Source organism: Pseudonaja textilis, chromosome 17, assembly GCF_049901715.1.
Source record: "Pseudonaja textilis isolate UNSWEBS1 chromosome 17, rPseTex1.2, whole genome shotgun sequence".
NCBI classification, from domain to species: domain Eukaryota; kingdom Metazoa; phylum Chordata; class Lepidosauria; order Squamata; family Elapidae; genus Pseudonaja; species Pseudonaja textilis.
The window spans coordinates 806,209-832,500 of NC_142006.1; the positions used below are offsets into that span (position 1 = coordinate 806,209).

Sequence of the window (26,292 nt, forward strand, 5' to 3'; positions counted from 1 at the left end):
TTGGAAAAACAGGAAGTGACAAAATGGGCCCATTTTTCGGCCTGCAAAGCCTGCAGAGGCTTCCCTCAAGCCTCTGGCAGGCTGAAAAAGGCCTTAAACAGGCCAAAAATCAGCTGGGAGGCACAGTGAAGGTAAGGGGGCGGCGGTGGGGGGGAATTGTGCACGCATGCACAAGGGGTGTGGGGGGGGGGGCTGCATGCATTGCCATCTGGGTGCTGGCATGTGCAATTTTTGGCACAGGAGCCCAAAAGGGTTAGCCATGACTGGATTAGGTTATAAAGGTCTTGAAGATTGCCCCCTCCCAATTTTTGTTTAAAGCCCTTTTGATAAGATAAGCTAGTCTTTTTCTGCATATATTCGTTCCAGTTCTTGTGAGGTGCATCCCTTGCTAGTAGCCCTTTGTGTAGGCAATGCAGACCATGGTCTAGGATGCTGAAGTTCTGTTGATGACATCAATTTTGAAGCCTGTGGTTAGTTTCTCAAATCCTCATTGGATGTTGTCCTTTTGTTGGAAGTATAGATGAAAACACTATCTGTGCTCCTAATTCTTTAACTTTCTTCCCTGGCTATTCACAATCTCTAAAACTTGTTTTGAGATTCATTGTTGTGTCATTGGTCCCCAGATGTAGGGAAAGAAAGGGGTGATAATCTGTGGGGTTGATTATTTTAGTAACGTTCTCAGTTACATTTTTAATTTTTGCTCCAGGGAGATGACAACATACCTCCCTGGATTGACTGCCTGGTTTGCAGACTATAGTTTCTCTTCCCCAAAGTAATCTATCAAAATAATCCTATCACCAATATTCACCTTTTTTCCTTTAGGGAAGTCTGGAATACTTTTCTTCCTGTCACAGGAATGCTGGGTCATACTTCTTTTTAAGAGACTATGGATGGATGCTCTTTTGTGAGTGCCTGTATATTTTCTTCCAGGGTGAAGCTATGAAAACGATTGTTCAGTTCCAGAGGGGCTTCACTGAAAGGGGCTAAGGGAATACAGTAGGGGCTTTGCTCTTGGTGGCTAATTTCTTCTAAAAAAGTGACATGTTTCCATCGGTTTTCCTCTTTAGAGTCATATAAAGAGTCATTTTTAGAAAGAAGCTGGTTATTCCCTCTTGTGTTCAATATTGGTTTTCTTCCTTTTGTTCATATATGGGGTCATTTTTTTTAAAAGAAGCTGCTTGCTCCCCATTGTGTTTAATTTTGGTGTAATCTTCTTGTTCAGGTTGGGAATTGTCACTTTGTTCACTGAGTTTTAGAATAGTTAGAGTTTGCTTCTAGACCCTTTACTTTTTCTTCTAGTGATTCATATGATTTCCATTTGATACATATATAGTTTAGATCTTCTGTGGGCATAAGACCAAACTTACGTCATATTTTGCAACTCACTATAAATGTCAGTCTCTATTTCCATTGTTTTTGTTTGTTAAAAATTAACAATTTCTAAAGTAAGGTGGCAATTGAAAAGAAGGGCAGGGGTGTGCACGTGTGTGTGTGTGAAGTGTAGAGAAATGCCAGGGGTCATTTAGGGGTCCAGTTTTACATAGCAATAGCACTTGGACTTATATACCGCTTCACAGTGCTTTTACACCTCTTTCTAAGCGGTTTACAGAGTCAGCCTCTTGCCCCCAACAATCTGGGTCCTCATTTTACCCACTTCGGAAGGATGGGAGGCTGAGTCAGCCTGGAGACAGTCAGGATCGAGCTACTGGCAATGGGCAGAGTTAGCCTGCAATACTGCATGCTCACCATTGTGTCACCGTGGCTGATAGATAGGTAGGTAGGTAGATAGATAGATTTTGATAGATTTGATAGATAGATAGATAGATAGATAGATAGATAGATAGATAGATGATAGACAGACAGACTTCTGTGAGATAGATAGCAATAGCACTTTGATTTATATTCCACCTCACAGCGCTTTTACAGTCCGTCTCTAAGCAGTTTACAGAGTCGGCCTCTTACCCTCATTTTACCCACCTCGGAAGGACGGGAGGCTGAGTCAACCTTGAGCCTGGTGGGATTTGAACTGCCCAAATTGCAGGCAGCCAACAGGCAGCAGAAGGAGCCTGCAGTACTGCGCTCTAACCAGTTCTGCACCACCGAGGCTCATAGACACAGAGAACTGGAACAGACAGCAGAGATCACACAGCATGGCGGGATTTTTGTGGGTGCTCCCTCGACATTTCCTGAATTGCGGGAATTTTGGTCTCTTCCCATTGAAAACATTCAGGAAAACGGTGGGGTGGGTTCCTCTTTTAAGGGAGGGGCTGCCTCCGTGAGATCAGGTGGGGCTCCTGTCATTGTGGTCTGTCTCTTCCCGCCACAGGGCGACATCCAGCAGCTGCTCATCGTCTCGGACCATCAAGCCGCCTACGATTACTGTGAACACTACAGCCCCGATTGTGACACAGCTGTGCCAGATGTGCCTCACTCTCAGGACCCAAACCCTGACGAATACGTGAGTGGGGAAGGGGCTGGGGGCCTGAGCGGCGGCCAGACCTCATCTCTCCCTGCCACCCACAGGCAAGGGCTGAGCTGGGCAGGGCAGAGTTAGGAAGGGGGCTGGCAAAATTGGAAAATTCTGATAGAGGAAGAGGGGATTAAGAAACTAACGGAATGTGCAGAAATGAGTAGATTAACATTAGCAATTACAGAGCAGGAAGAAAAAGAATATTTCAAGATGTGGGATTTATTTTACCAATGGTTAGATGGAAACGTGGAAAATTGAAGTATAATTTAACAGTAATGATACGTTATAATTGATTCTTATAGAATGACTCTTAATATGTATTAAAATTGGTAAGAATCGAGATTTGCTCTAAAGGATAATGTGGATTTGAAACTAAAATTTAATGATGGTGTAGTAATAATAATACAATATGACATGGAAAGTTGATTAAGGTAATATGAAAGTAAGTTTAAATTCAAGGGGAAAAGACTATATATATATATTATACACAAGAATTATGTACCAACCGACAGACTGTACAATTGAAAGATGGTTTTATTTTGTTGTTTTATGTTTGTATTTGTCTATGTTTGTTGTTAAAATAAAAAAAAACTTTTTATAATTAAAAAAAAGGGAAGGCAGCAGGCACAAGGCAGAGGTCTGCAGAGAGGACCCTGGTGTGTATCTGGTGGAGAAACAAACACACACACACACACACACACACACACACACACACACACACGCATGTAGACAGAGTGTTATAGAAAGGGAGACAAAAAAGAGCCAGTCTCAGTTGTGGTGTTTAACACAACCCTGTTTAAATAAACACGGATTGTGTCCCATAAAGAGATTTTTTTTAAAAAATATTTTTTTAAAGAATACCAATGATAATTATGACCCATGAATACAGTTCAGAAATAAGTAGAAAACAACAACCACCGTGCAAAATGTTGTCCTACCCAACCTTACACCCGTCTACAAAACAACAACAGAAGACCTGGAGTCGTGAGACATTCACGGATACGGGAGTGGATGGAAGGCTTTTTCCCAGCGGAAGCAGCGGCTTATTTGGCCCTCTTAGTCATCTTGATCTATACAGGAGAGGCCTGGGCTGGTTAGTGTCCATGTGTGACAGATAAGCAGACTCATGCAAGCTGATCCAGCATCTCTCGGGACTTCCGTGGAGAAGCTGCGTGCTCCCTTAGAAAGCCTACACAGGGATCCTGGCTGTAACCCTAACCCTAATCCCTAATCCCTAAACCCTAATCCTGGCTGTAACCCTAACCCTAGATTTAACCCGGAGTGGGATTCAAAAATCTCAACAACCGGTTCTCTGCCCAGTTGCTGGGTGGGTGTGGCCATGGTGGGCGTGGCCTACCGGAACTTCCGGGAGGGCCAGTTTTCGTCTTCCCCAGAGTCTGGAGGCTTTCCTCAGGCCTCTGGGAGGGCAAAAACGGCCTCCCCCGGGCTCCGGAGGCCCTCTGGAATCCGGAAACAGGCCCATTTCTGGAAACAGGCCCATTTCCGGAAACCAGAAATGGGCCTGTTTCCAGAACTTCCAGAACTTCCGGGAGAGCCGTTTTTCATCCTCCCAGACCCTCCATGCAGACCCTGCACTTACCTACATCCAAAACGGGCCGCGTGAGGTGGAGCGGAGCAGGCGGGCCAGCCAGTTGGTTCAACTACCGGTTCAGCGAACCAGATGTAAATTTAATATCTGGTTCGTGCAAACCAGCCTGAATCCTGGCTGAATCCCCACCCCTGCTTTAACCCTAACCTTAACCCTAGCCCTAACCTGCAGTGTTCATTTCAAGTGTGTATCTTTAAGCAAGGGTGGGAATGACTCTAGTAAAGCAAGACAGCTCATCTTACTCACCAAGTAATTCGCCAAATTGCTTTGGTGAATTTACGTTCAGTGGCAATTTTGAGCGACCCTGTCCCGCCCCCAGAAGTTTCTCATTTTCTAACAAGCAACAGCCATGATGATCATCATCTCTGCTGCTGTCTTTATGCCCTGAACCTTGTGTAACTTTCCCTTGGACTTCAGAAAATGAAACCAGAGCCCTCCTAGCTCCAGAGTCTACCAACTGAGTGAGCCTTTTTGCCCACATGCCGCAAAAGAAAAGAGAAATTGGATTGTCGTTTTCTTCTGCATTCAAAACCAAAGAGTGCAGAGACGGGCCTGTGGAGATTGTCTCTGTGGTGCAGAGACGGGCCTTGGAGATTGTTTGGGAGGAGAAAACCCCAGAAGGGTGCATCTTACACAGAGAAGGCGGGCAGCTTTTGTGAGCAATGATGACGTTGGATTCACAGGGATTCCATGGATAGCTATGATAACGTATAAGTTACATTTTTGAGAAGTTGCATTTAAGAGAAGGACCACGGGAGACAAGAGAGCATCTTCCAATATTTGAGGGGCTGCCACAGAGAAGAGGAAGGGGGTCAAGCTATTTTCTAAAGCACCTGAAGGCCAGACCAGGAATCATGGATGGAAACTGAACAAGGAGAGAGATTCAACCTGAAAATAAGGAGGAATTTTCTGACAGTGAGAACCATCAACCCATGGAACAGAAGTTGTGGGAGCTCCATCCCTGGAGGCTTTCAAGAAGAGATTGGACTCCCATCTGTCAGAAACGGTGTAGAGTCTCCTGCTTGGGTGGGAGGTTGGACTAGATGGCCTACAAGGTCCCTTCCAACCCTGTTAATCTGAAATAGGCTTATTGTTGGAGTTGGCCTCAGACTAGAAGTACTTGCTAGGCCTGTCCGCTGTGGGTGTAGCTAGTTCCCCCTTTAACAGCTGCCAAGCCAGTGGGCCTTCCTTCTCTGGGTCCTGGGAGTGAATTCCACAGTTTTAAGGGTTTCCTGTAATGATGCATGTCGCCATTTCCTTCACTTTCCTTGCTTCACAGTATCCAGATGGGAACGAGAACTTGGAAGTTGAAGGAGAAACTTACTATTACGAATACCCCTACTATGAGGATCTGGACGAGACAGGCAAAGCGACTCCAACCACCGCCCAACCTGTGGAAACTGATGAAGTAGCCAGAGAAGTGATTGACACCACCAAGGTAAAGGACAGTGAGAGGGAGGGGGCTGGTGGACCGGTGGGTCTCTGTGGGTCTGGTGGGAGGGAAGTTGCGATGGGGCCTCTAACAGATTCCAGGAACCTGGAGGAGGAAACAGGAAAAGATTCCCTAAGAAAGCCTGAGAAAGAGACTCAAAGTAATCCTGACTTAATTCAGCTAGGTGTAAGTTGAGCTGCAAATGGTTCACCAGGCTTTCTGGATTCCATTCCATCCATCAAGATCTTTGGCAAAGTCCACAGTGCTCCTGTTTCCTGAATTTGCTTGTCTCAGAGGGCTGGATGGGAAGACGAGGCAGGCCAGGGCCTCCTTCCATGGACCAAGCCAAGGTGCTTTGAACCTGTCCAGAAACAGCCTCCAATTGGGTTGGCAAGTGGATCATCTCTATTAATTTCCATTTTCCTTATGCGCGTGGATTTTATCCTACAAACCTAGGGAGGGTGGCTGTCAAATAACTCAGTTTTAAAGTCTGTCTTCTAAAGTAGCTGAAGATACCATGGGTAGCCCTTGCTCTGGGCCGTGTCGATGTCTTGGAAAAGAAGAAACCATATTTGATATTGCTTTGGACGAAGGGAGCTGCAGCTCACAAAAGCCTTTGGCTTTTAATAATACGTGTTCATTGGAAAAGGTGCTGCAGACTCCTTAATTTTTGGCTTCTGCAGATTAACATGTTGCTCTTCCTCCACTGTTGCCATTGGCCTCACAGCATAGATAGATGTCAGCTCAAGTGGCAAGCCTTTGTGGCTGGCAGTGAGGAGGTTGGGGTGGAGCATGGGCCACTCCTGGAGTCCGGGGAAGGCTCTGACGGGGGCTCTGCATCAGAGGCAGAGACGGGGCCGGGGCCGTCCGACAGTTATCAGCTGCCTTTGGAGTCGGAGATCAGGGGGGCAGAAGAGCAGCTGGAGCCTGTTCCCAGTGTGCGCATGCGCAGAGCTGCCAGGAGAAGGGAACAGTTAAGGAACAAGGGTCGACTCGGGAGTAAAGGCACAGGTAGATGGTGAATGGCCCCTCCCATAGGGAATAAAGAGGAGCAAAGGGGGAGGGTGTTTGCAGGAAACAATTAGTTCAGTTCATGAGGGTGAAGTTTTGTTCCTGACTCCTTGCCAAGTAATTGCTACTACAGCACGGCGTTTGAAAGATATCGGCCTGGCAACTCTCCAAGCCTGATAAAGGTCTGTAGTTGTGAAATCTCATGTTTGCTGGGACTTTGCCGGGGAGGAATTCCCTTTCACCTAAATAAAAGGCGTTTTATCTGGATGAGAAGTCTGCTTCATGATCTTGGGAAGGTCTAGGTCAGAGCATCCTTGTCCTCTGAGTCTAATCTTGCATCTTCTAGGAGGGATGGTTTGAGTTAAGGAGGAAGCCACGAAAGAAGGAGGAAGATCCAAAGTTACCAGATTAATTTTTTTCCAGAGGTCTGTAAATGTTGCTGTAATGAGCAGAAGGAATAACTTTGAGAAACAGGAGAAACTACTGTGACCAAAACAGTAGTCAGATAAAAGAAATCGGAGTCCAGGGCTGACCCCTAATCTGAAAACCATTCTGGATGAGGGCCTTCCTTGGGAGGGAAGCGGAAGGCATGTCGAGACTTGCAGGCTTCAAGGTAGACCAGACTAGGGAATCCAGTCAGGAACGCTAGTACTACTGTTACTATGAGGTTACAGTAGTGACTCTTAACATCTGAAGGTGGACATCTCCCTTCCTGGACTGCTCTACTCCACTGAGTCACTCGGTGGGGGCTGTTGAAGAAAACAGGATAGCTCCAGCCAGGTGTGTCTTTGTGTCTAGGTGAGTGTTTGGTTTGTGCAACACAGAATGCTGTATGGATGTGTTCTGACCCAGCTCCCCAAACGCGACAAACCCTCTGACCTGAACTCAAAAGATTCCTTTATTAGGAGCGCCAGCAGCCCCAGCAAAAGGTTTCTCTTGCAGGCTAACAAGTCCATCCAGCCGGAAGATGAATAGTTGTGTGCCACATTTATTCATCTCCGCCCCCTGCCTTTTATCCCCAGAGCTGGACTAGCAGCAGTGGCTCTTCCGTCCCAAGGACCGGCCCAAGGACCGGCCCATAGATTTCCACTGCTCTCCTCTCCTCTGCTTTCTGCGCATCCACGCATCAGGCACTGGACCCAGATGTCCCTCCTCTTCCTCTTCAGCCACCTCCAGACTTGGAGGCTGTTGACTCTCCATCGGAGGGTGGCCCAGGCTCTGCCTCTGCCTGTCTGCCTGTCTGTCTCTCTCTCTCTGCCAGACCCATTCCTTCTTCTCCCTCGTTGTCCTGATGCTGACCCTGACTCCCATGCCGCCTCCTCCTCCTCCTCCTCCTCCTCCTCCTCCTCCTCCTCCTCCTCCTCTGATTCGGCTGCTGGAGGGGCTGGAAGCCAACCGGCCACAACAGGAGGGCAGTCCCACCTGTCTGGGCTTCCAGGCTACCCCGGGTAGAGTTTGTGACAGCCCATCTTGTCTCCTCTTTCAAACAGAGCCCCACCCCTCCACCTACCCCGCCAGTGGTGGTGGAGAAGGTCCAGGAGGAGATCCCCAAGGTAGAGGATGAACTGCTGATAGATGAATACGACTATGGGACCATGACAGAAGAGTACTACACGCCCCTCCCCTATGAAGATCTCAACTACGAAGACCTCGACAATCTCGATAAGCTCCCAGAAGGTGGCACTGAGGCGGAAGTGCCCACCAGCACGGTCCTCACCTACAACGAAACAGAGGTAAGCGGCTTTGCTTCTTCCACAGGAGGGATTTGCATCACGCGCGACGCGGATGAAACAAATACGTGGAGCAGTTATAAAGCCAGACTAAGGACTTAGAGCAACTATCGCGTGGGTCTAGCACAGGGGTCTCAAACTCAGTTCCATTGAGAGCTGCATCAGGATTGTGTTTGACCTTGGGGGGACGGGGGGGGGGGCAGGGTGGGTGTGGCCAGCTTGACCTCAGGCGTACCAGGGTCACTTGTGGTGTCCAAGTGCTAAGGCAGGGCTTCCCTCAGACCCGCCCTCATTCTCATTATAATCTTCTTCCTTCCTTCCTCCCTCCCTCCTTCTTCTTTCCCATCTTCCCTTCTTTTTCTTTCCCTTTCCTCTTTCCCTTTCTCCTTTCCTGCCCCTTCTTGTTTGCTCAAATGCACAAGGGGAAACATTTCTCCTTTTATTTTATTTTTACTTTGTTTTGCTAGTATGTGCCCCACCCCTGAGCTCCATTTTCACTGGCAGAGGCACCGTCAGCCGGTTCTTGGGTGTTTCCATGGCAGCCCCGTGGGCCAGTTCTAAGCACCCCATGGGCTGGATCCATGGGCCCATGGGCCTTGAGTTTCCCATCCCTGGTCTAGCAGGTAAAATGATGCCTTCCTCCAGGCACAGAGAGGGATTGACCACAGCCCGCCTGACTCAGTCCTAGGAAAAGGGCAGTGACAAACTCCTTTTGGTGCTGTTAAGGCTTGTCCACGGGGTTCCCAGCTGCCTAGATTGACTCAAAAGAAAACCTGCCAAATGTCATGGAACATCGTAAGCAAATGGTCGGCTTTTGAGCTTGGCTGGGATTCTTTCCCAGATGAATCTTGGTGGGTTGAATGGTCGTGTTCCCATAACATACTTAGCCATGAAGGATGGTTTGCAACCCACACCTAACAGGGAAAGCTTCAATCGTCTTAGCAGAGCAGGGATAACATTTGATGTTACCTGCAACATGAGAAACAGGCTGTGAAACAAAGCCCAACCTGACCCCATTAGGATGTCACCCAATGTGCGAATCTTGGCTTTCTCAAGCCAAATACGTACAGTGGATGCGGGTGGGATGAAAAAAAAAAAAAAAAAGCAACTTAAATTCCAGCTTGTAGTTCACTCACAAATTAAAAATGCGCTTACGGTGGTTTCTAGAATAAGCCACAATTAGGTATGCTTGCCAATGTGCAGGGCCCCAACCAAAGGAAGTCACAGGACAGTTCCTTGCCGTTCGTGGACTCAGCCTGGCGGACTTCGGTGGGAGGCCGGAGATACGTTGTTCAGGCACCTGTGGGGAAGGCTGCACTTGGCAGACAGATTGCTGTAGGACAGAGGTGTCAAACCCGATTTCACGGAGGATCGCATCCAGGACCCCCCGTGTCCCATTTTGGCCAGCAGGGTGCTGCAGGAGGCATCTGGCCCACCACGCCTGCTGGCCAGCAGAGGAGCACTGCAGTGCTGATCCGGCCCGTGAAGAAATCCAGTTTGACACCCCTGCCGTAAAGTGAGAAAAACAACAGGCTGTTGGAAGGAGAGTTCTTCCAACAGCCAGTTCGCCGAACTGCTCAGAAAATGAACAGCCAGTTCTCATGAACCGGTACAAACCAGCTGAATCCTACCACTTAAGCTGCTTAAGTAAAGCCAGGTTCTGCAATTGACTGGTGGCAAATTTGTCAATGCCAATGCCAGTTTGTTTTGGGATTGAACCCCAGGCACCTTTGACTATTGGTACTACCCTTGCGTGCCTTTGCCATAGTCGTTCTATTTCTGTTTGTAGATTTTCGTATTTTGTTCTTGCTGCTGTTATTATTATTGTTGTTGTTATTGTTATTGTTATTATTTAATCTTTAGTAAGATTCACAGCCTTTGGGGTTGGTTGGTAGCTCAACAGCTTGAGTCCTAACAAAGGACCTGTTCAGGTAGCGTTGGAGGATATAAGCTATTCCAAGTAGGGTGTTTCTTTATAGAATCAGGGTAATCAAGTCTGATAAATTATTATTATTATTATTATTATTATTATTATTATTATTATTATTATTATTATTATTATTATTATCTCAGGACACAGGCAGAGTAACTGAAGGTGGAGAAGACCCCGACAGAGATTTCTCCGTCACGGAGTATGGAGAAGCATATTATGATGGCTACTTCGACAGGACTGACTCCCCTGACATTGGACCTGGAATGCCTGCTAACCAGGATACCATTTATGAAGGGGTGAGGAAGGACTCTGTCTGGGCAGATGTAGTCCATATCACGGCTGGGCCAGAGATGATGGGATCTTATGCTAAGAATTCTGGCCATTGCCTGCAAAAATGTAGGTGCTCCAAGTCAAACGGACGGTTTCAATGCATCCCCAAGTGAAACTCCCAGGATCGGAGGCTAACCCCGACGTCTTTCTGCCTATTTGCATGCATTCTTGCCATTTCTGTGCAATTGTTACAGATTCCAAAGAAGCAACCAGTGAATTTTGTTCATTGGTTGAGACTCTGGAAAGAGGGCAGAGAAGAGCAACAAAGATGATTAGGGGACTGGAGGCTGAAACATATAAAGAACGGTTGCTAGGATTGGGTACGTCTAGTTTGATGAAAAGAAGGACCAGGGGGGACATGATAGCAGTGTCCCGATATCTCAGGGGCTGCCCCAAAGAAGAGTTGGGGGTCGAGCTATTCTCCAAAGCACAAGAAGGCAGGACAAGAAGCCACGGATGGAAACCGGTCAAGGAGAGGAGCAACGTGGAACTAAGGAGGAATTTCCTGATAGTGAGGACAATTAACCAGTGGAACGACTTGCCTGCAGAAGTTAGAAGAGATTGGACAGTCATTTGTCTGAAATGGTACAGGGTTTCCTGCCTGAGCAGGGGGTTAGACTAGATGACCTCCAGGGTCCCTTCCAAATCTGTTATTCTAACCTCATTGAAACATAATGTTTGACTGGGGAGATCTATATTTGTGCATATAACTGGATAGACCGCCTAACAGATAATGGAAGATGAAACCCCAATACTTGGAGTTGTGGTGTGGCATTTTTAAAAAACTTTCTTTGAAAATGCAGAGCAAATTCCAAGTTCGGGTTTGCAGTTGCCATCTGCCTTTGTACCAACATTAACGTGGAATATAGCGCCTTTGGGTCACAGTAAGAGAAGACGTGAGGGTTTGGGTGGGATGAATTCAGGCTGGTGAGGTGAGTCTCTCGTTAAGCAAACTGTCCCAAGATTGTTGCGAATTGAATACCAAGCACCAAGCATCAAAAATCAGTCAGCCTGCAAGGGTAAAAGTACTGGCGCCTTGCATTTATTTTTGGGTTTTATGTCCCTGCTTGCATTTTTTTTTAAAAATCCCACTTTCCTGACTTGCTTTCTCTTCCTTGGGTGCAGATCGGTGGTCCTCGAGGTGAAAAGGGGCAGAAGGGAGAGCCAGCAATCATTGAGCCAGTAAGTACTCTTGCTTTGCAGGTAAAGGTGTGCTGCAGAGCCTCACAGTCGAGGCCTCCACGTTTCCTGTGGGAATCTGCAGCGACCAGATCTGAGTGTTTAGTCTGTGAACCGTAATGGTTGCATTGCCTGGCCTTGTATTCACTTGCTTCCTGACAGCATCACAGAGAGATGCCTGAAATTGCAGGTGAAAATCCGGAGTCCCGGATCGCGTGAAAGGGTGGAGGTCTCTGACGTGGAGGTTGGGATTCTTGCACAGGTGGGAATAGGCTGGCCAAGGACTCTGTGGGACCTTTTTTTTTTTGTCTTAGGTAGAGTATGTGGAAATGAAGGTGGAAATGAGCTGCGGCTGAGGTGATCAGAGAGGAGAAAAGGCTCGGCCTCCTTCAGACTCATTTCAGGCCAGGTGTCAGGGTCCTGGCAGTTACCCCCATTTAAATCATGAGTCTTGAGCCAAACTTCCAAAACTTCAAAAGGATTTATTCTGAGTTAACATGTCCGGCATTGCCTGGGTGTAGCCGACTCTGAGACACGTAATTTACTGTCACCCTTGACCCGGTTTTTCCCCCACCTCCTGCATGTATCATAATTCATATTCTCCAATGAAACACATCCATAGCGAAGAGTCATCAATCATGTTCTCCAGTTAGATTTTTGTGGGGCAGAAACTTCAGTCACCTAGAAACTATCTTTGAAAATCTATTTATGGAATGTGCTTTCAATTTCCAAGCTGCCGCACTGCTCTTTCAAACCCCTTTCCCACCTCCCTTTCTGTTGGCAATTCTAAAATGACCATAGAAATATTTTATGAGTTGACATTCGGCTCCCCTCACTTCTTGAAAGTGACCTGTACGACACAAAAAGAAAACAAATTTATTGCAGGTATAGGACTTAGGGTTGCAACCCCACCCGCCAGGCTTGATTGGATTTTCTGTGTAGCACCTAGAAGGGGGTTTGTCCCGTGCTACTGTGAACAGCATTATTGTATGTGACCTCCACAAAAGGCAGGAGGTCTGCCCAATTAGACGGCTGATAATTCATGTAGCTCCTCAGGTACTGCTCTACCATGGCGTTCTTGTACTGTCTTGTACTGACTGTTGAGAAAGTGTACAGTGTAGGCCTCAGTAGCGTCATGGGATTAAAGTTGTGACTGAGCACCACAGGCCCTTATTCCAGGCCAGCCACAGGTGGCACACAGAGCACTCTCTGGGCATGCGTGCTGTTGCCCCTGCTCAGCTCCACCATGCATGTGTGCGTGCCTCCTGCCAGCCAGCTGGTCTTCGGGTCTCTGCCATGCATGTGTGGGGGTGGGGTGCATGCACGGGGGGGCGCCTTGCATTTTGGGTATGTGCCCAAAAGGTTCGCCATAACGTTTCATCTCAAGGCTCTTTCAGGATTGAGAGAAAGGCCTCCACTGGACATTGAACCAACACAAGCATAAAATGTGCTGCCCCCCTTGGCGATTTCTTCCCTGCCTCAGGCATGGCACCTTTAGAAGACCCCACCCTCATTTGTACGGAGCCCAGAAGACAGGGATTACTGGGGTCTCCTCTCCCCGTCCCCCGTTAAATGTCCCCATCCAGTGGAAGACACCTGCCACTTAACTGCCCTCTGCCAATATTTCCTTTGCTTTTGCCCAGGTGCTTTGTGGGAAGGGTGTGTGACAGCTGGTAGTATATCAATTGGTGTGATGACCCAGGGTGGGATACAAAAGCAACAAAGTCACAAAAAGAGGTGAAGTCCCTTTAATTCCTTCAACTTGGCTTTAAAGGTCCAGTTATTATTGACATTTGAACCGGAGAAAAAACTCCCCCACAAACAGTTGCAAAAAGGAAGAACTTCCTTTCAAACTCAAAATACATATAAATTATAAATAGGAAAAAAGCAACACAAACCACAGTGAAGAATTAATGAGACCAGGCAGGATAAGGGCTTGAAGACGTCCACAGGTATCGAAATACACACACTGGGAAGGAGGCCAGAACTCAGATAAGAACTGACAGACTAGAAATATTTTCACGCTTTGCTTCCAGCACTGGCCCATGTGCAGTTTGTCCTTTTAAACAGTCCTCACAGCTGCAGCCCACGAAGGGGATCAAGGCCGTTTCCTCCCCTGTAGACCACGCCATTCATGTTTCTCCCTTATCATTTCCTCCCTACGTGCCCTAGGATGAAGAGGGGATGGGCCTGGGTCTTCCTCTGAATGCCCAGCCGGCCTGTGCCCTTCCCCAGTTTCCTCTACAACCTCCAGAGCCACACTCCCACTCCCTGTCAGCTGTTCCTCCTCTCCCTCAGTGTCAGATTCTAACGGGGGCATGACAGTTGGGCTCTTTTTAGACAACCCTTAGGGTTAAGGTTAGGGTTAGCTTACCATAAATTTGGAGAGCAAAATAGACGTTACCAATAGAACCGGAGAGCTCCGTTATGCTTAGGAGGGGGCTCCCTGTTTGAGCCTGCCTTATCTAGGTTTCCTGGTACAGAGAACCTCTGGTCACAACCATAATTCGTTCCATAACTTGGGCGATTTCTTTGTCTTCTAATGTTTTGTCTTCAGGAATTTCCTGGGTCAGGGGCCGTGTTTCCTTTCCACCCGAGTATGTGTTCGTGACCAAATTAAAACATGTTGTGAATGTTTTGGTTGGAACCTGACTTGGTCATAGTCAGAGGCATTCGTAGAAGGTTCTGCTGTAAAATACATGGTAAAACCCAATTGCAGGAACTTCCACTTAGCATTAGGGTTAGGGTCCTAAATTGGGCTCCTTTTAGACAAGGGTTAGAGTTTAGAGTTAGGATCCTAAATTGGGCTCCTTTTAGACAAGGGTTTGACACTATTCCAGAAGAACATTCAGCTCTGGGCCAGAAGTAGCCTGAATGACAGCTGGCAGAGGCAGGAAGGGCTACTTTCCACATCTCCCTCTGCCCTGCTTGACTGTGCAGCCCCACTACAATGGCCACCATCCCCAGCCAGCCTGGGATGATGGGTATCATGGTCCAGCACAGTCTGGCGAGCCCGCTTTGATCCCAGGGCTGAGCCTCTGCTGTCTCCCCACCTGCCTGTAGAGATGCCAGGGAATTCCTGGTGTCCAGGCTCTATCCCACTTTTCCCATCACCTCTTTGATGGCACAAACATGTGTTTTGGAGCTTTGTATGTTAGTGTGTTTATTCAAGGAGTAGACCATTTTCGACTCACTCACATTCATTTTCAGCAGCTTATTTCCCCCTCTGTTGTAGCCATATAAAGCACATTCGGACATCTTAAAGCATAATCGATCACTGCAGAAATCCAGATAGAAACCACTGGTTTGTGTTTTTTTTCTCTCTCTCTCAAGCAAATGTTTAGAGTTTGATAGAAAGTACTTTAATCTTTTGTGCAGATAGGCGAAAAGGTTTGTGGTGCCTTAAAAATTCACTAATTCCAGTCTTAATGATTTTAAGATTGTTCAGTCCCCAAACCCACCCTTGGCTTCAGAACTTTTGTTTTCTGCTAGGGTTTTTTTATTACTGTTTGGGATTTTTTCTGGACAAGGCAAACAGAATTCTCATCTTTCCAGTCCTGCAATGCTCTGCCCACTTGGATAATATGCCAGACAGTTGGCAGCTGAGGGTTCTCGCCACCCTCCTCGTGTCACAACAAGCTGAAACGAATTTGGTTTGATTGACTGTTCATCCATTTCTACAACTTCTTTCATGCTGTATGTCCAGAAAATTTGAACGGCTACAGTATTAATATCATATAATTAGTTTAGTTTACTTTATTGTCATTGCAGCTCATACAATGGAATTAAATGCCATCTTCAATGTACAGTATAACTATAAAAATAAAACACAAACACACATCCTTCACATTCTATACAATTGAATTGAAAACCTCTGATATTGCATTCATCTTGCACATTACAGTAGAATTCAAAGGAGCTCCTGCCCTGGGATAGAAGCTGTTTTTCAGCCTATTTGTCCTTGTTTTTATTGTCCTGTACCATCTACCAGATGGTCATAGTTCAAAAAAAGGGTGCCCAGGATGAGATGGATCTCCGAGAATGTTTTGAACTTTCTTAAGGCAGCGGGAGCTCTAAAGCTCTTCCAAAGAGGGGAGAGGACCCTCTGGAGCGCTGTCCTATCTGCCACTGTGCAATTGGCAAACCCTACAGAGGTGCAGTATGTTAAAATGCTCTCTCGGGTGCAGCGGTGGAAGGTCACCAGCAGTTTTCCATTCAGTTGTTGTTTCCTGAGAAGCCTCAGGTAGTCTAATCTCTGCTGGGCCCTTTTGACCAGGGCTGCAATGTGAATGCCCCTTATCTTAGTAAAGATTAAACGCAAACATCAAACAATGCACTTACAAACAATCAATCCAAGGTTCCACCCTTCCTTGTGATTTGTCTCCCAAATGTCTTTTGGGAGAGCCTTGTTTTAAGGTGCTCTTCAAAAATATAGTAATCTAGGATGAAAGCGGTCATAATTGAGAAGGGCCAAACTAATAATCCCTGGAGATGAAATGTTGTCAGGGGTGGGACATTTAGGAAGTCCGTTCTGCCAGATCTTCCTGGGTTCCTCAATCAAGAAATGACGCAGAAGTTTGGTCCCTGTATGTGAATTTTGCAGCCCACCCACTTCGTTTGGCCCTTCAGCGCCTAACTTTCCTCAAGAGCTTAAGACATTACAAAAAAGATGTTGAGACTCTAGAAAAAATACAGAGAAGAGCAACCAGGATGATTAGGGCAGGGGTCGCCAACCTTTTGGGCCTCAGGGACCACCAAACTCATAATTTTAGATCCCAGGGACCAGTAACTGGTTCTGTGGGTGTGGCCTAATTTGTGGGTGTGGCTTGGTGGTCATGTGACTGGCTGGGCATGGCATGTATGTAAATATTATAAATATTTATATAAATATTGATTTTTTTTATTTTTTAAAAAGAGCAACTTTTACCCAAAATCAGGCAAAGCAGGCAGGCAGATTGAGTTACTCTGAGAATCACAGATTCATTCAGAAATCTATCTCTCTGCCATTGGCTAGCTCAGTCTGTCACATAAAATTTGCTTGCAAGCAAACTCACAAAATTAGCTCATGACACACCATGCATGTAAATATTGATTTTTTTATTTAAAAAAAGAGCAACTTTTATCCAAAATCAGGCAAAACAGGCAGGCAGATTGAGTTGCTCACAGAATCATTCAATGATCTATTTATCTGTCATCAGCTAGCTCAGTCTCTCAAATTTGCTTGCTGTGAGTCTGCACTGAATTTGCTTGCAAGCAAAACTTCAGTCCTAAGGGAAGTTCGGCTGTACTTAAAAGCAGAGCCGAAGATCTAAAGACTAGCTAGAAAGCAAGAAATCCAACCATTTTCTGCTTCCTAGCTAATCTAAATCTCCCGGCAGAGCAGAACAGATGATGGTCGGAAAAAGGGAAAATAGAAATTTAGCAGGCAAGTTTACCGGGTAAGGAGTGAGTGGGCGGGTAGGATTTCCGTGGGCCATGTGGGCAGCGCATCCTTGTGTTTCTGTGCAGCCTGGATTAATTGCTTTAGGGGGTGCTCTGGGGATGAGATTTCTCTGCGGCCCACCAAAATTTTCTCACGGCCCACCAGTGGGCTGCAGCCTACAGGTTGGTGACTGCTGGATTAGGGGACTGTAGATTAAAACATACAAAAAACGTTTACAGGAACGGGGCCTGGCTAGTCTAGGGAAGAGAAGGACCAGGGGAGACAGGAGAGCAGCCTTCCAATATTTGAGAGGCTGCCACAGAGAGGAGGAGGAAGGGGTCAAGCTATTTTCTAAGGCACCCAAAGGCCAGACAAGGAACAATGGATGGAAACTGATCCAGGAGAGAGTCAACCTGGAAATAAGGAGGAATTTTCTGACAGTGAGGACAATCCACCCATGGAACAGAAGCTGCTCTCGGAAGTTGTGGGAGCTTCATCACTTGAGACTTTCAAGAAGAGGCTGGGCTGCCATCTATCAGAAATGGTGTAGGGTCTCCCACTTGGGTGGGGGGGTTGGACTAGATGACCTACAAGGTCCCTTCCAACTCTGATTATCTGTTAGTGATCTGTTAAGACAGCATAGATAGTGCTTCTTCCAGGGGTGGAATTCAGCCGGTTTGGACTGGTTTGGGTGGACCGGATGTTAAATTTACACCTGATTCACCAAATTGGTAGTTGAACCGACCGGCTGGTCCACCCTGCCCCAGGAGTCTCCACACGGAAGGCAGTGATAGCTATGGGTGTGTGTGTGTGTGAGTGTGTGTGTGTGTGTGTGTGTGTAGGGATTCAGCCATGTACAAGGCAACTGGTGCCGATAGTTGCGATGGTCAGTGTCCGGTGCTGTTCTGCGTTTTTCATCTCTTCCTCCTTCTTTTTCAGGGCATGCTTCTCGAAGGGCCGCCTGGCCCAGAAGGCCCAGCCGTAAGTTGCTTGCCTCCCTTTGCCTTTTTGCCCCAGGGATGTGGATGGGTCTCCTCCGCTGTGGCTGGAGCAAGTCTGCAGAAGGCAGCTGCTCTCGCCTGCAGCTGCTTCCGTGGGTGAACCTGGTGCTCCGTGGCTTGCCTCCCAGGTCAATTTGACCATGCAGAAGTAACCGGGTCCCTCTCAGGTTTATCTCCTCCGTGATGAGTGTGAGAACCCCCTTCCTTCCCTTGGAGCTGACGGTCCTTCTTTCTCTCCTCCATCAGGGGATTCCGGGCCCTCCGGGAACAATGGGGCCAGCGGGGCCAATGGGAGATCCTGGAGAAAGGGTAAGTTCTCTTGTAAGATCGGGTTATCTGGAGTGGGGGGCACTGTTGCATCCCCACACTTTAGCTGGGGCAGGTTGCAAGCCACTTGGGGGCAGGGTGTCCACAAGCCAGGCCTGGTGCTGATAGAAGGCAGATGAGCGGAGACCCTGCCTCCTCCTTGCTAGAGAAAGAAAGAAAGAGAGAGAGTTGGGGGGGAAGGAAGGAAGGAAGGAAGTGAAAGAAAGTAAGAGAACGCAAGAGAAGAAAGAAATAGAAAAGAAAGAAAGAAAGAAAGAAGGAAAGAAAGAGAGAGAGAGAGAGAGAGAGAAAGAAAGAAAGAAAGAAAGAAAGAAAGAAAGAAAGGAAAGAAAAAGAAGGAAGGAAGGAAAGAAAGTAAGAGAAAGAAGAGAAGAAAGAAAAGAAAGAAAGAAAGAAAGAAAAGAGAGAAGAGAAGGAAGGAAGGAAGGAAGGAAGGAAGGAAGGAAGGAAGGAAGGAAGGAAGGAAGGAAGGAAAAGAAGCTCTATTACCAAGAGCTTCTTCTGCACCGAGGTACACTCACCTGGCTCAATGAAGCACAGGAACACCTGGCCAAAACTGCTTCACAGACACCCCAGGCCAGTCAAACAAAAAGTTGTGGGGTATATTGATTAGCACATGATCCATATTCTGGGTCATACGCATTTCAAAGAGCGGACAACACGTAGATACGATTTGCCATGACATTTTATCCCCAAATCCAGCTGCTTAGACTGGTTAGTCCTTGAAATACTCTGTTGTTTTTTTTCAGAAGAGTAACAAATCTTTTCTAATCAATATTATTACTATTATGGTTCATTGCCCAGTCAGCCAGATGTTTGGACTGTATTTGACATTTGTATCCACCTACTGAGTCCTTCCCAAAGTCCTGGGAAAGGCAGATGTTGTGGTCTGATGGTATTAAAGGACTTGTCGCAGGATGTAAGCCGTTCCAAGTAAAGCCGCCTTTTGCAGTTGACTCGCGATGATTTTGTCAACGCTGACCGTGTTCAAGGGATGCTCCAATTGTTTTTGGGATTGCACCCAAGGCATCTGTTACAGGATACAGATATCAGAGCTGGAAGGGACCTTGGAGATCTTCTAATCTAACCCTCTTCTCAAGTAGGAGACCTATAGCCATTCTGGGCAAATGGCGGTCCAATCTCTCCTTAAACCCCTCCAGTGTTGGAGCACCCACAACTTCTGAAGGGAAGACATTCCACGGGTTAATTGTTCTCACTGTCAGGAAATGTCTCCTCACTTCTAGGTTGGATTTCTCTTGGATAATTTTCCAAGTTGTGGATGTTCCATCACTGGAAGTTTTCAGAAGAGACTGGGCAGCCATTTGCCTGAAATGGTCTAGGTCCGAGGTCTCCAAACTTGGCATCTTTAAGACTTGTGGACTTCAACTCCCAGAATTCTCCAGCCAGTCTCTAGCTTGGGCGGAGAGTTGAAGGTCTCCAAAGTCCCTCCCAGCACGATGATTGCATATTTCATCTCTATGTTCTTATCAGCAGTTGTTAAGTCTGGGGCGTTGCATGGCAGGTGCTTGTTGGTTTGAATCCTAATATTCCAAAACTTCTCCAGTCTCGATTCCTTTGTTCTTTTTTTTTTTTTGTAAATTTTATTTGAGTTTTCACAAAGAGAAAAAAAAAAATACAAATAAAACATCTTTTTTGAAAGTAGCGTAATCCCAGGTTACATTTCTTCATACAGACACAAATTCGGGTTCATGCTCATTTTTATATTCTATACCATATCTTATTACTATTTTACATTTTCTACATAGCTTCTCTCCTCTTTTAATTTTCTCAATTTTATTTTAATTATCTCATCTCAATTCAAATCATTGTATTTATATTTTTTTGTTGTCCTGTTTCAATTATCTATTAGCTTTTCTCATTAAACAAAATTTCTCCTGTAATTACTGATTGGAGTATGACACCTTTATATCTTTTCCCTAAAGTTGTAACATTCAATATAATACATAACTTCCATTCGGATTCTGCTTGGTACATTTTTAAAATACACACTGTATTCTTAAAAAAAGAAAAAATTATATATGTATAATATAATTAAAACAACATTCCATTCCAATTCAATTCTATCATTAATATTAATATTCATTAAAGTCTTAACATCTTTAACATTACTTTTCAATTAAATATCATACTTCTATGGGAACAATTATAAGCTTTTCATAGTTAATTCCCCTCCTCTTCACTTATATTTTATAAAACATTAACTAATTAAAATGTTCCCGTTCCTTCCTAATTCAATTTTCTCATTTATTTTATTTCACTTATTTTATTCACAAACATTTCACTAAATTACACTATTTTATCCCTCATTTTAATCATATGTTGTTTCCAATTTTCTAAAGTTATTTCTATTACTAATATAACAATACAATCTTATGTCCCTTTACAGAATCCCTTTTTCAGTTAGATTTTCACCCATTATCTCTAAATAGGTCCTGTTTCTCTATATCTTGCTCCAGTCCTTTGTAACTTCTTTTCCTTTCCTTCTTCCCTCTCTTCTTCTCTCTCCCCTTTTTACCCCCTTGCCTCTCTACCTCTATTTCTCTCTTCTGTATTCCCCTTTTCTGTTGCTTTCCAGTATTATACTTATTTTTTGAATTATTTTTCTTTTCTTTGGTTGTTTTTTTAAGTCTTAAATTCTCCATTCTCTTCCCCTGCCCTTTCCCTTTTCTTCCCCACATAAAATTGCTTGTTCATTAAAGATGGCTTCTTCTTTGTCCCAATCTTCTTGTTTTGCAAATGTTTCTTGTTGTTTCTCATAGTTCCAAATCTCCATTTCTAAGAATTGAAAAATGAAGCCAAAAGAACCCTTCCCTTCTTGTGCATCTTCTTTGTACTTTTTAAGTTCCATTTTCAATTCATCCAGAAGTGGTGCCATTGTATAAATTTTTAAACAACCACCCGATTGATTTTAGTCATTCAAATATAATAACCAAGAATCCAAAGATCACCAAATAATCCAAATACATGTAAGCTGTTTCTTTTTTGCTCTTTTTTTCACTTTCTCTTCCTGGGGTTACTATTTAGTTGCAAAGTTTCAGTTAAAACGTATCTTTTAGAAGTCTTGTTGAAGTTTTACTGTAGATTCTTTTTAATTCCAGGCAGTCTCCTCCCTCTTCCAGATCCTGCCCTTATTCTTTTTCTCTCCCTTCCTGCTTATGAAAAAGAAAAATTTTAATGTCCAGAAATCTTTATTACCCCTTTGGCATTTTGTTTTATTTTCAGCTTAATTGCCTATTGATGTCAAAGCGGATTTTTCCGATTTCTTATTTAAGTTTCTTAGTTGTCAGTATAGGGAAGGAGAGAGAAGAAAAAAAAAGCCAAAACTTTCCCTTTTCACTTTCCTTCGCTGCTTCCAACTCTTCTTTGGGAGCGATGTTATTTTTGGTAAGTTTAAATTCCAGGGTACCTTAGTTGTTGCTTTTACAATTTACCCAGTCACCCAAAACTTTCACTTCTTATATTCCTCCTGCACATTCTTTTCCGGTCGAGTTCTCCTTTGTGGTGGCCATTTCTGACCACCGCTGCAACCACCTTCGGGAAAGGGAGTAATGGCCAGCTGAGGAGGAGAGATGCGGCTCTCCTCTACCCCGCTGGCAGTCTTCCCCCTCTTCACCACCTCTACGGGGTGGCTTAGCCCCGAAACCAGCCGGGTTGGGGTGCTCCAGCGGCGAGCCCAGACAGAAACCACGCACGATCATGGATTTCTGTCTGTCGCCGAAGCCCTTCAAACCGGAAGTCCCTCGATTCCTTTGTTCTTATTGAAGGGTATATGCTGCCCAACTCCCCTTGTTATGAAACTTCCCCCTTCCTCTGGGGATAAAAGTATGTGCATGGAAGGCAGATGAAATCTCCAATGTTTCTCCTTCCAAGAAGTTATTTCCAGAGGTGGAATTCTACCGGTTTGGCCCAGTTCGGCTGAACTGGAAGCTCCAAGGATCATTTGTGAGTGAACGGTTTGCTCCAATGATCAGCTGTTGGGCCTGCCCGCCCCGGCTCTATTCTGGACTTTATTTCCTGGTTTGAAGCTCAACTGCTTCGTGCGGCACGACGGATTGCCACGCGTCAGCTGTTGAACACACAGGAAGAGTGCAGGATTGCAGGAGAAGGTCAGTAGCAAACCCTCTGTGCACATGCGAAGTGCACATTTGGCACACATGCGCACAATCACTGAACTAGTTGTTGAATCACACTCCTGGCTATTTCCAGTGATGGGGCCAGTATGGAGGAAAGAGGAAGACATATTGACTGCTCATGAGATGATGGCAGGAAGCCAGAATCTGCTTTTCTGCACACCTGCTGGCCCTCAGAGCACACCTGCCAGACCCACATCACCCTCCGCGCAGTGCAGGATAAAATCTTGCCCCGCCAGCAAAGCCCTTCCCCCAACCTTTCCCCGAATGTCTCTTTCAAAACAGATTTCAGCACTTCCCAGCAGAGTCCACTGCTGAGTGATTCTTGCTATTTGGGACTGATTTTAGTGTCCTCGTTTTCCTACTTCAAAATTCATTTCAGTGTATTTCATCAGCTGGCAATTTTGGGGTGAGGATGGGAAGTCGGAAAACCCCATCCTTTGCAACAGAGTTCGCATCACTCTGAACCAGGTTATTTGCACACAAAGTTTCCTGAATTAGGCTTTGCTGTTCTCACAAGACACATTGCAAATGCAGCTCCTTTCATTAGCTTGTCCCAAAGGTGCTTCTCCCCCACCCCCAAGCGGTAACCGGACTTTCTGGTTTTGCTTTGAAGGCATTTTGCTTCTCATCCAAGAAGCTTCCTCAGTTCTGACTGGATGGTGGGGAATGCCCTATATTGTGTGTTTGGACGTGTATGTTGCACACATTCCAATCTCCCCTCCTTGGGTTGTGAGATAGGCTGGAGCATTATGGAAAAGGTTCAAGCACCTCGTTCAGGGGTAGGGTTCAAATTTTGTAACCACCGTTTCTGTGGGCATGGCTAGGTGGGCATGGCTAGGTGGGCATGGTCATGTGACTGGGTGGGCATGGACCCCCCATTTTGGGGGCCTTCTGGGCCTCAGGGAAGCCTCCTGGGCCAAGCAGGAAGTAAGTGAGGGGAATAGCTGATCATAGGAATAGCTGATTGTCGGGAGGGAAAAAAGAAATACCCTAAGGAGTGATTGGGTGGGGAAGGACACAGTCAGCGATGTCGGGCATGCGCAAGAAGGACTGACTGGGAGGGGAGGGCTGGGCAGAGAGGGGCGGGGCCAGCCAGGGGCACGATTTGCCAGTTCTCCAAACCGCACAGAATCATAACAACCGGATCTATAGAACCAGTCCAAAGCGGTAGAATCCCACCTCTGACCTTGTTGCATTGTTTCACGCGTCATTCGGGCAGCATAGATAAGGCAGCTTTACATTTAAAAAGCAAATCATACGGACAACTTTCTCCTCCACGCCTACATTTAGGTAAAATATGGCCCCATGCCCTCCCCTCCCTCCCCTCCCCCCTTTCACTCCTTGCTCTGCCATCTGGACCCAGAGATAATTGCTGTGTTGGGACTGCAAGGCAAATGAGGGGCTGGAAGGTTTTGATGCTGTCTAAGATATAATTGCTTTCTGAGAGGGCTTTACTGGGAGCGGAAGCCAAAGCAAACATACCCACCCTGTCTCCAGACCAAATGCAGAAACCTGGCTTTAGGCCTCTGCTTTGGAGGGCCCTGAAATCTCTTAGCTAAGCTTTGGTCAAGGCTTTTTCAGGCTCCCAGGAAAATAAGCCTGGGATGGTAAAAGTCTCCTGCTCGAGCGGAGGATTGGACTAGGAGACCTCTAAGGTTCCTTCCGTTGTGGTTGGCCGGCAGCCTGTGCAGACAGCAGCGGAATTGGGCGGTGGGAAGGAACACGGGCAGTCCGGGCGTCTGGGGAGGACTCTGACGAGGGTCCTGCGTCTGATGCAGAGATGGGGCCAGGACTATCTGGGAGTGGGGTGCTGCCTTCGCAGTCTCGCAGCACCGAGGCAGAGAAACAAGGGAGCCTGTTCCCAGTGTGCTCAGAACTTCTAGAAGACAAGAGCAGCTGAGACAAAGGGGGCGACTTGGGAATAAGCCTTGGAGGTGATAGTCCTTCCCATGAGGGATAAAGGACAGGCAAAGGTAGAGGAACCTTTGCAGGAAGCAAAGTCGTTCGTTCTGTTCGGATTAAACCTTGGAGCTCTGTGTGGACTTTGTACTCCGTTTGGCTTTTTACAGTTAATTTGACGCTTTAGTTGTTGGCAGCAATTCAAAGGAGAGAAAGGTGGATGCTTATCTTGAGGGACTGTTTGGGACTCATTACAGGCTGGGAATGAACGTAATTCCCAGCATAACCCAAGAGTTGTTTTAACCAAGCGTGTGCTTAATTACGGCCTCGGGAAGCCTTGGTCAGACCACTTTCCAACCCTGTTATTCTATGTTAAAATGTGTTTGTTTCCCTGTTTAGGCTCTTTCGTTAGGCATCGACTGATTAATTATCCTGAAAGCTACAAGGACAGGTTTAATCGGATTTTGCTATAATCAGAATATTCTGCTCGATTTATGATGAGTTTGAATTGCACGAAATTCACTGGGGCTTTTTCAGCATTGGAATAAATGTGCTGGATTTTCTGAAATGGATTATCTTTCCGGGAAGGTGAGGAGCCCCCAGACCCGACGGAGGGACGGTGAAGCAAGATTGTCGGGTTCCATAGCAAAGTTTTCCCTGCAGTCTTCACAGTCACCAGCAGATGGTGCTGCAGTGTATGAAATGGCCCTCGAAAAGCCATTTGTTTTATTCCCCGCAAAATACAAAATAAAGTCTTTGGGTTTTTCTGGGCTGCCCATTTCCTCTCTCGAGCGCTAAAGGAGATCCGAATTCTTTGCCATGTTGTTTAAGTTTCTTGATGCTCTTGGAGATGTTTTTGTTAGGAAACTAGAATGTTTTTTCCCCCTTCCCCTAAATGAATGTCAGAATGGATTAGACCAGGGGGGTCAAACTCCATTTCATCGAAGGCTTCATCAGGGCTGTGTTTGACCTCAGATGGCCCTCTGTGTGTGTGTTTGTGTGTGTGTGTGTGTGTATACGCGTGGTCATGATGGCCGTGACATGGGACTCGTGTCAGGGACAACTGTGGTGGCCAAGGACTTCCCTGAGACCCTCCCTCACTCTCATTATAATCTTCCTTCCTTCCTTCCTTCCTTCCTTCCTTCCTTCCTTCCTTCCTTCCTTCCTTCCTTCCTTCCTTCCTTTTCTTCTTTTTCCTTCTCCTTCCTTCTTCCCTTCTTTCCTCTTTCCCTTCTTCCTTTCCTGCCCCTTCTTGCATGCTCTAATTCAACAGGGGAAACATTTCTCTTTCCGTTTTGTTTATAGTTTGTTTTGACAGCCCTCTGCCAGTGAAAACAGAGCCAGCAGCCCCTCTTGCACCCTTTTTTCACGGGCAGAGGGCTGCAGGGGGCCCTCACGGCCGAAAACAGGGCGCAAGGGGCACTTGTGTGGCTTCCCCACGCCTTGATTTCACTGGCAGAGGCACCCTAGGCCGGTCCTTTGCTGTTTCCAAGCTGGATCTAAGCTCCCCGTGGGCCTAATCAGCGGCTTTGCGTTTGACAGCCCTGGATTAGACCCTTGGCGGGAAGCACCCAAGGAGGTGCTGCAAGGCTGAACAAGGCCTCCAGGGCCCCACAGTGGCCGAGCCCTCAGCTGCCTTTTCCCACGAGGCCTTTGGGGGCTTCCTCTCTCCAGGCTGTGGAAGTGTGGGCTCAGCGTGGGAGCCACAATGGGTCCCTCCACGTGCCACACTCCGGTCTTCACACCCACCTCTCCTGCCCTTCCTACTCTGAGTAGTCCACACACCATCCTTGGG

The 26,292-nt window shown here is 46.4% G+C and overlaps 1 protein-coding gene across 2 annotated transcripts in view; it reads left to right on the forward strand.

Annotated features, from left to right (window-relative positions):
• Window positions 1-26,292, forward strand: part of COL5A1 (collagen type V alpha 1 chain) — a 250,402-nt gene that overhangs the window by 98,773 nt on the left and 125,337 nt on the right. For both annotated transcript variants that reach the window (XM_026719149.2, XM_087914298.1), the window contains exons 5-11: window positions 2,327-2,458; window positions 5,359-5,517; window positions 8,013-8,255; window positions 10,326-10,481; window positions 11,641-11,697; window positions 18,056-18,097; window positions 18,364-18,426. In XM_026719149.2, coding sequence (XP_026574934.1) covers window positions 2,327-2,458; window positions 5,359-5,517; window positions 8,013-8,255; window positions 10,326-10,481; window positions 11,641-11,697; window positions 18,056-18,097; window positions 18,364-18,426 — 852 coding nt within the window. The remainder of the gene's footprint in view (window positions 1-2,326; window positions 2,459-5,358; window positions 5,518-8,012; window positions 8,256-10,325; window positions 10,482-11,640; window positions 11,698-18,055; window positions 18,098-18,363; window positions 18,427-26,292) is intronic.